Source organism: Neoarius graeffei, chromosome 11 (assembly GCF_027579695.1).
Source record: "Neoarius graeffei isolate fNeoGra1 chromosome 11, fNeoGra1.pri, whole genome shotgun sequence".
In the NCBI taxonomy this organism is placed as follows: domain Eukaryota; kingdom Metazoa; phylum Chordata; class Actinopteri; order Siluriformes; family Ariidae; genus Neoarius; species Neoarius graeffei.
Window position 1 is genome coordinate 58,640,306 of NC_083579.1, and position 9,818 is coordinate 58,650,123.

The following is a 9,818-nucleotide window of genomic DNA, read 5'->3' on the forward strand; positions in this document are numbered from 1 at the left end:
GTGCGTGTGTGTTCTTCTTTCAAAAATTTGAGCATTGTATTATATTTTATCTATATTTGCACTTGCACTGATCACTGTTCCCAGTGCCTATGGAGCTTGTACTGTTTGAGGAAATTAAATTAGCACTTTGTAATTTCCATTTTCCGACTGACTGTATTTATTTGAATACTTATTTATTTGAATGCAGGTCTTGTGCAGGTCATGCAATTGAGAATTCAAGCTGAATCAAAATGGCTTTTGCATTTTCGATGTTAAACAGGTAACTCCAAAATGCACTAGAATACAGGAAATTGCATCTAAGAAATCCAAAATTTTTCAGGGGAGGCCCCCTGGACACCCCCCCCCCCCCCCCCCCCAATGGGGGGAATTCCCACATGTAAATAATGTCTGCCTTTGTGCCCCACCTACAATTTTCTTCACCAGTCGCCACTGTTGAAAATGACTGGCCTGTGGTCTTGGTACTGCAGTAAATGTATCATTATCATGTTGGTGTGGGGCATTGGTTAAGATGGAGTGTGACATCAATGTGGCTGTGTGTGTGTGTGTGTGTGTCCGCACGCGCAGAAGGAAGGGTAATATTTGTGTGCCCATGTTCATGTGCCGATGTGGCTCTTTGCCGTAACACAGTAAGAATTGTGGCTCTTGGGCTCCGACTGGTTGGCCACCCCTGGGCTAGACCATAGAAGTGTGTTGAAAACACATTTGCAACTCTCCCCACAGATCACATGTTCACACTCACGCCATGTTATTCCCTCTGCCAACTTTATCATCTGTTTGTCTGTCTTTTCCCAACATAACTCAAAAAGTAGTGAACGGATTTTGATCAAATTCTGAGGAAAGGTGGGCCATGGGTTAAAGAACAATTGATTAGATTTTGATGCCAATCCAAATATGTGACATGGTGGAGTTATGCATTCTATAGAGTGGTGATCTAGTCTAGAAATGGAGTTATAATTTAGGAGAAAGACCACACTTGAAACTGTACTTTCCTTCAAGTTAACTTCATAACCATTCTCATCTCTCCATTGTGTTCCTCATGATGGAGATCTGCACCTCTTTGTGTCCTCTCTACTGTACAACTCCTGAATGTCTAATGTAAAGCAGTAACCATCCAAAAGCCCTGCTCAAATTCTCAGACTTCTCCCTTATTACAGTTCCACAGTTACGCTCCATGCCACATCATTTGAAGGTGTGGTCTGCACCTGCCAAAAAAAAAAAAAAAAGCTGTGCTTCATAAGCTGTTTTATTTGGAAACTTTGCATAAATCTGGCACAGCATTCAAGAAGACAAGACAGACAAAAATTGCTATTTTGTGCACACAGAATGAGACAGAGAATTGTTGATTGCAAAGATTATTTATTAGCAGAAAAAAGCTTCATGATTTGAAAGCATGTTATATTTGAAACATTTATTTCCTCTTTTCATTTCTCGTCATGGAGTCCTTCACATCTTCTCGTAGTTTTGCGGAAAAGCATGAATCAAGTCCAGCTTGGCCACTGACCTGTAATTTTTGAATGGAAGATATAAATTTTATAGGCATTAAATTCCTCTTAAAACTTGTTGAGCCTGGGTAAGTGGAAATATTTAATCAGAGCAAGATTTTGTAACTCACTAGCAAACACCAATATTAACACAGGCAGTTTCTGGACCATCTGAGGTAGAAAGTTCCTCCACCAAGACATCCAAGTACTTGCGAATCATTTTCTTACAGAGACTTCGCAGGAATCCGATTGAATCACAGACTTGTGTCAATTTTTCTTTAGTCGTGGCCTGTGGTGATGTTTAAACAGTGTGAGTAATGTTCATGGCACCATTTATTGTGAGTTATTTCCGATAAAGTATGATGCTTATTACCACGTCTGCCTTATTGCCAAGTTGTTTTTTCAGTTTCCTCATGACCCACTTACAAGCCCAACACACACCAGGGAGCTGTTCCTCAGGCATCAGCAAATCCTCATCTTGATCAGTAGAATCCTGAGAAGTGATCAGAATCCACTAAGCAAATGACAAATACTAGTGAGCAATTATTACAAACAGATGAAGCCTGGGTAAAACTTTTTTATATTTTCTTATTGCAATTATGGGGTGTCAGTTCGGAGTCAACCTATTTTAACCTAGATGGAGTATTAAGGAGGGGAAACCTGTTCTGAGAGTAGAGTTAAAAGTCAGTGTAAAATTCTGCAGACATAAAGTGAAAATTTCAACTCTACAGAGTGATGATTACGCGCCAGTCTGCATGAGGTCTTGAGAGCTCTGCTGGCAGATGGCATTTTCTCCGGAATGGTGCCACAGTCAGCTAAGTAACATTAACATTCCCATCGTGGCAAAATCATGTAATACAACCCCGATTCCAAAAAAGTTGGGACAAAGTACAAATTGTAAATAAAAATGGAATGCAATAATTTACAAATCTCAAAAACTGATATTGTATTCACAATAGAACATAGACAACATATCAAATGTCGAAAGTGAGACATTTTGAAATTTCATGCCAAATATTGGCTCATTTGAAATTTCATGACAGCAACACATCTCAAAAAAGTTGGGACAGGGGCAATAAGAGGCTGGAAAAGTTAACGGTACAAAAAAGGAACAGCTGGAGGACCAAATTGCAACTCATTAGGTCAATTGGCAATAGGTCATTAACATGACTGGGTATAAAAAGAGCATCTTGGAGTGGCAGCGGCTCTCAGAAGTAAAGATGGGAAGAGCATCACCAATCCCCCTAATTCTGCGCCGACAAATAGTGGAGCAATATCAGAAAGGAGTTCGACAGTGTAAAATTGCAAAGAGTTTGAACATATCATCATCTACAGTGCATAATATCATCCAAAGATTCAGAGAATCTGGAAGAATCTCTGTGCGTAAGGGTCAAGGCCGGAAAACCATACTGGGTGCCCGTGATCTTCGGGCTCTTAGACGACACTGCATCACACACAGGCATGCTTCTGTATTGGAAATCACAAAATGGGCTCAGGAATATTTCCAGAGAACATTATCTGTGAACACAATTCACCGTGCCATCCGCCGTTGCCAGCTAAAACTCTATAGTTCAAAGAAGAAGCCGTATCTAAACACGATCCAGAAGCGCAGACGTCTTCTCTGGGCCAAGGCTCATTTAAAATGGACTGTGGCAAAGTGGAAAACTGTTCTGTGGTCAGACGAATCAAAATTTGAAGTTCTTTATGGAAATCAGGGACGCCGTGTCATTCGGACTAAGAGGAGAAGGATGACCCAAGTTGTTATCAGCGCTCAGTTCAGAAGCCTGCATCTCTGATGGTATGGGGTTGCATTAGTGTGTGTGGCATGGGCAGCTTACACATCTGGAAAGACACCATCAATGCTGAAAGGTATATCCAGGTTCTAGAGCAACATATGCTCCCATCCAGACGACGTCTCTTTCAGGGAAGACCTTGCATTTTCCAACATGACAGTGCCAAACCACATACAGCATCAATTACAGCATCATGGCTGCGTAGAAGAAGGGTCCGGGTACTGAACTGGCCAGCCTGCAGTCCAGATCTTTCACCCATAGAAAACATTTGGCGCATCATAAAACGGAAGATACAACAAAAAAGACCTAAGACAGTTGAGCAACTAGAATCCTACATTAGACAAAAATGGGTTAACATTCCTATCCCTAAACTTGAGCAACTCGTCTCCTCAGTCCCCAGGCGTTTATAGGCTGTTGTAAAGAGAAAAGGGGATGTCTCACAGTGGTAAACATGGCCTTGTCCCAACTTTTTTGAGATGTGTTATTGTCATGAAATTTAAAATCACCTAATTTTTCTCTTTAAATGAGACATTTTCTCAGTTTAAACATTTGATATGTCATCTATGTTCTATTCTGAATAAAATATGGAATTTTGAAACTTCCACACCATTGCATTCCGTTTTTATTTACAAATTGTACTTTGTCCCAACTTTTTTGGAATCGGGGTTGTAAGTATTTTTCAACTAAACATGGTTTTATAGTTTCATTGATGTCGATTGAGGACATGTTGGCAACATGTACCCTTCTGTTTGATGATATTGTTGAGTAGCTACATGCTAACAGTTGCCAACAGTTCAGAAGTTTCACAGCATCTCATTGAGTTAAGATGCACCTATATAACATGTTAACTACATATTTTTTCTGAATGCTGCTGAGATAAGAATACGTGCTGCCTGTCTTATGTCAAAGTTTTATCAGGCAAATTATTACCTCGCCCAGGACGGAGTCCACCAGGGGGTGAGGTATTGTTTTCGGTGGTTTTTTTTTGTTTTGTGAATGATATTATGGGAAAACGGCTTGACCAATCTTCATAAAACTTTCAGGACATATGGGCGTTGGTCTCAAATAGAACCTCCACCATTTTAAGGGTCATCCGGTCAAGGTCACCAAAAAGGTCAAAATCGTTTTTTCGTGATATATTCATTCAGGTGTGTTCTGATTGGCTGAGAGCAGTACAGTGTGCAAATCAGAATCATGTTTATTGGCCAAGTATGTTCACACACAAGGTCAGAATCGTTTTTTCGTGATATCTTCCTTCATATTCATCATAAGTGCTACCGGGAGAGGTTTGTTTTGCCTGGTAACACTTGTTTATACTGTTTTTAAGCCAAATGTCAAAGGAATATGCTGATTTAGATTTCATAGTTTCACTATTGATTTAGTGAGTAATGTGTATTTTATATTTAATATATGTTATAGTGAGCTATAATTTGTATTGTGTATTAAACTTAGAACACAGTAACATTTACCCTTTATTATTGAGCTCAGATGGTTAGCCTGCGTGAGTTATTGCTCACTTTGCCCTTATTAGCCTCAAATCAGCGGTTTATCTGGTATTCTCCTGCTAACTTTGAGGAAAACTTCAGATGAAGAGGGATTGCTTGTCCTCTATGGTTACTGGAGAGGAACTGATGGCTGCTCATACCACCTCCTAGACAACTTTCAGTCATTTCCCATCCATCCATTCATTATCTGTAGCTGCTTATCCTGTTCTACAGGGTCGCAGGCAAGTTGGAACCTATCCCAGCTGACTATGGGCAAGAGGCGGGGTACACCCTGGACAAGTTGCCAGGTTATCGCAGGGCTGACACACAGAGACAAACAACCATTCACACTCACACGTATGGTGAATTTAGAGCCACCAATTAACCTAACCTGCATGTCTTTGGACTGTGGGGGAAACCGGAGCAGACACGGGGAGAACATGCAAACTCCACACAGAAAGACCCCCGCCGGCTGCTGGGCTCGAACCCAGAACTTTCTTGCTGTGAGGCGACCGTGCTAACCCCTTACACCACCATGGCAATGCAAGTGCCCAGTAGTGTTCAAGTTATGAAAGTGACTTGGGCTAAACACAATGGGTTTGTTTACCGCCCACATCTGGTTATTTGTGGCAAAGTTGAATCTGAAATGCCTCTTTTTTACCAGATTGAGTCAGTTCTGATAACACATGAGGAACTGTTACTGCTCACTTTGTCTTTATGTACAGTAACTTTTCAAGAACATTTCCATGCATATGAAGTGACCAGGACAAAGCAAAATTTTGTCTTTCATGTTGACAACCTGGCGGCACGGTGGTGTAGTGGTTAGCGCTGTCGCCTCACAGCAAGAAGGTCCTGGGTTCGAGCCCCGGGGCCGGCGAGGGCCTTTCTGTGCGGAGTTTGCATGTTCTCCCCGTGTCCGCGTGGGTTTCCTCCGGGTGCTCCGGTTTCCCCCACAGTCCAAAGACATGCAGGTTAGGTTAACTGGTGACTCTAAATTGACCGTAGGTGTGAATGTGAGTGTGAATGGTTGTCTGTGTCTATGTGTCAGCCCTGTGATGACCTGGCGACTTGTCCAGGGTGTACCCCGCCTTTCGCCCGTAGTCAGCTGGGATAGGCTCCAGCTTGCCTGCGACCCTGTAGAAGGATAAAGCGGCTAGAGATAATGAGATGAGATGAGATGTTGACAACCTGCATTATCCCAGACCTTTTGACATACAAATGTCATATGGAGTGAATGACACGGCTCTCTTTGTTGTCCCATATTGCTTTTTGGTGAGCATTATAGCACAGTGTTGTAAAAATATTATATTAAAATTGACATTGTAGTCAAGGTAAGTATGGGTAATGGTTTGTAATGTTAATTCATTGACACTGAAATGACAAAGACTTAATAATAAATGCTTTTACTATAACCCTGTATGTTTGTGTTTATTTCCATTTGATAGGTTAGATCACAACAATTCAGTAATATAGCATCATAGTAAAATAGCATCATATGGCCTAGACGTAACAAATAACACTGTAGAAAAATAAAAATTAAATATTACACAGTGTCATTTTTAAACTAAATTTGGAGTAAAATTAGCTCTATAAAGTGTAATCATATCACTCTGAATAATGTGAACAAACCACATTGTTAAATTTTTTACACATTTCATTGTTAATTTCAACACTGAGTAAAATTAACTCTGAAAAGTTGACACTGGCCATAGAGTAAATTTTACTTTAATTTGGAGTGGGACCAAATGTTATCTGAAATGGAGTTAAATTCAACTCTCTAATGCCCAGGTCAGACAACAGACTGCAACTAGTTTTCAACTACTTGCGTCTACCTGCGATAACAAAATCGCAGGTAAACGACGCACGACGACGCAGATAATGGCAGAGTGTTGCAGAGGGTCTTTAGTAGAGGTAGGTTGACGCAAGTGGATCATGATCGCATTTCAGCTGCGATTCGCTTCCAGTCGGTGCAAATAGCAGGTTGATGTGTGACCACCTGCCTCTACATGCAACGCTTGAGCAACCAATCGCGGGTTGAAGCAGTTTGGAGTGTGTGGAGAAGAAGAAAGGAAGGCAAAAACGCACGTTCACACGAACTCTGGGACTTCCACAATACTCATAGTTTATTAACTTACTACAGCAAAATTCTCAGAGTTAATTTCCCAGTGTTAAACAAAAATGTTAAAATAGAGTTGAAATGACACTGTAAAAAGTTGATTTAACTTTAGGAAGTGTTAAATTAACACTGCAGAGATTGGGATAAAATAAACACCAGCATAGTGTTAAAACTGACTCTCTCAGAGTTGATTTAACACTATAAAATTTGCTGTGTACACTTCAACATTACCATGCCCGGTTGAACGGTTCTCTTATCATACATGAACAAAATAGAGGTCACACATTCCCTAAACATTACTCTTGAGTTGAGGAGCGAAAAGAAAAGGAGCGCATTAACAGAGACCCATGTCCAGAAAGGTGCCCGGTTCAACTAACAGGAAACACAAGTGTGAGCTGATGACGCCATCTCTCTAGATAACACAGCATTTCACATAAAACACATTTCACAATTTCGACTGTTACAACGTCTGACTACGACAAAGGATTTGGCACAAAATGCCTGTATCCTCTCGCTCGATCGCAGGTTGCAGCATGCGTCTTTCTGCCGTCTGACCTGGGCATAAATTAACACTGTTTTTTACTGTGCAGTTTGGTGGCTTTCATAGTCTTTGGATTAGACACTCTGGTGTGACTGAGTGCAAAAAATAAAAGGCAATTTGGATAGCATACCAAAGTAAAAGCAAGTTCCCCAGCAGAGTCAACTTTCAGGTATTCCAGGTGCATTGCACAGGCTGACAAGCAGAGACAACAAAACAATATTCTTTTAACATTTCTATAATCTTCTAAAATAACCACATCATGTAGAATTGTCTGATTAGAATTATCTGATGAACCATACCTGAGCCTAGGAAGAAAGAGGCAACAAGGAGTTTCCATAGCATAGTGATGGTTAAAGAAAAGATGTATGGTTTCTACGGAGCTGAAGAGTCTGTCTGAATACAGCACATGCTGGTGGTCTTTATATCTCCGCTGACTTCCTCAAGTAAGTTTTTTCACTTCTGTGACCACAACTCAGAAATTCACAGATGTGTCCGAAGTCATGCTCAATATTTATCAATGCAAAATATTATTTTATTAAAAAGAGCATTTTAGGATGTGAACTCACAATATATCTATCTTGTTCAAATGCAATTTATTTATTGGTCAATTATATATTTATTAATTTGATGTGTATTATGTGTAGTTATTTACAGATTTCTATTTTAGTAAATAAATGTATTGTTATATGGGCGGCACGGTAGTGTAGTGGTTAGCACTGTCGCCTCACAGCAAGAAGGCTAATTGGTGGCTCTAAACTGACCGTAGGTGTGAATGTGAGTGTGAATGGTTGTTTTTCTCTGTGTCAGCCCTGCGATAACCTGGCGACTTGTCCAGGGTGTACCCGGCCTCTCGCCCATAGTCAGCTGAAATAGGCTCCAGCCAGTGGCGGCTGGTAGTCTTTCAAACAGGGGAGGCTGGTCAGTTACGATATTTCCAGATTTTAAAAGAAAAAACATCAATTTTGCCCATACTCTTGCCTCTGATCTGGCTGATTGTTGGCAGCGTCACAAACTGTGAAATAACAGGTTCTTTTGGCCCATTAGCCTACTGTCCAATATACATGATGGTGGTGTTGGGGGGTATATTTTAACATTTTATATTTTAAAATTGTAGCATGTTGTTTAAAAATTGATCATTATTGAAAGCAGCTCTTTGTCAGGAACCTCAGCAGTACAGCTGGGTGCCACACATTTCATTCAATGACACTTTCCCTATATTTTACTTATTTTGACTGAGAAATGTTTTATTGACAATTTTGATAACCCTTCACTTTTAATCCAGGTCTGTAGTGTGAAATGTTCTTGGCTGTGTTTTTGTTTAAAAATGTTTTCCAAATTGTAGCTGTGTTTAATTCATATCCAGAAAAATATATATTCCAATATACAGGGATGAGAATGAGAAATTGTATTTTCAGCTGAAAATTTAATTGGGGGTCTGGGGGCCATCGGCCCCCAGCCAGGTCCAGGGCGGAGCCTGGTCGGGGGTCCAGGGGGCCGAAGGCCCCCGGAAGCTAATGAGTTTTATACATTTTAGACCACTAGAAATGGTCTCAGATTGCTCAGTTGAATAATATTTTCAGTCCAAAGAAGCTTGAGTTTTGGACACTAATAAACAAAAATAGTCTCAATAATCTCATCTCATTATCTGTAGCCGCTTTATCCTTCTACAGGGTCGCAGGCAAGCTGGAGCCTATCCCAGCTGACTACGGGCGAAAGGCAGGGTACACCCTGGACAAGTCGCCAGGTCATCACAGGGTTGACACATAGACACAGACAACCATTCACACTCACATTCACACCTACAGTCAATTTAGAGTCACCAGTTAACCTAACCTACATGTCTTTGGACTGTGGGGGAAACCGGAGCACCCGGAGGAAACCCACGCGGACACGGGGAGAACATGCAAACTCCACACAGAAAGGCCCTCGCCGGCCCCGGGGCTCGAACCCAGGACCTTCTTGCTGTGAGGCGACAGCGCTAACCACTACACCACCGTGCCACCCAGTCTCAATAATGTTCAGCTAAAAAGAATTTTTAACTTCATGCTAGAATGAAAGGAATGATGAATATAAATTAAACACATAAAGACAGAATATTTGACATAATCCTGTAAATGTTTCAGTTACTTTATTAAAGAATGCAGTTACCTCTTTTGCAGTGAACTTGTCTCAACAGAAACACAATTTCCCTGTTGAACAGTTCTCTCAGCTCCCTTTCTTCCCTTTTGAAGCATGTTCAATCAAAGCAATGCACCCGCGAGAGCCATAATTAATAATGTCATTGCAGTAGATACATTGGGCTTTGCCGGGAGCGTCACATTTTCCACTGAAATCGGGCAATTTCTCAACTACGTCTTCAGTGGTTTTGCCAATTTTTATCTTCAAAGTTATAGTTCTCTCTAA

General features: G+C 40.9%; 1 protein-coding gene across 1 annotated transcript; it reads right to left on the reverse strand.

Annotated features, from left to right (window-relative positions):
- Positions 1–1,336: 1,336 nt before the first annotated feature.
- Positions 1,337–7,821, reverse strand: LOC132893921 (antimicrobial peptide NK-lysin-like). The gene is made up of 5 exons (XM_060933093.1): positions 7,715–7,821; positions 7,546–7,607; positions 1,855–1,974; positions 1,613–1,770; positions 1,337–1,501 (listed from the first exon to the last, which is right to left on the reverse strand). Coding segments are annotated over exons 1-5 (384 nt in total). The 5' UTR covers positions 7,758–7,821; the 3' UTR covers positions 1,337–1,500.
- Between the last annotated feature and the right edge of the window lie 1,997 nt (positions 7,822–9,818).

Coding starts and splice junctions, on each gene's coding strand:
- LOC132893921 (XM_060933093.1), bottom strand. CDS start 7,757: ATGCTATGGAAACTCCTTGTTGCCTCTTTCTTCCTAGGCTCAG. Junction 7,608..7,714: donor CTCTTTCTTCCTAGGCTCAG/GTATGGTTCATC, acceptor TCTGCTTGTCAG/CCTGTGCAATGCACCTGGAA. Junction 1,771..1,854: donor TTGGCAATAAGGCAGACGTG/GTAATAAGCATC, acceptor ACATCACCACAG/GCCACGACTAAAGAAAAATT.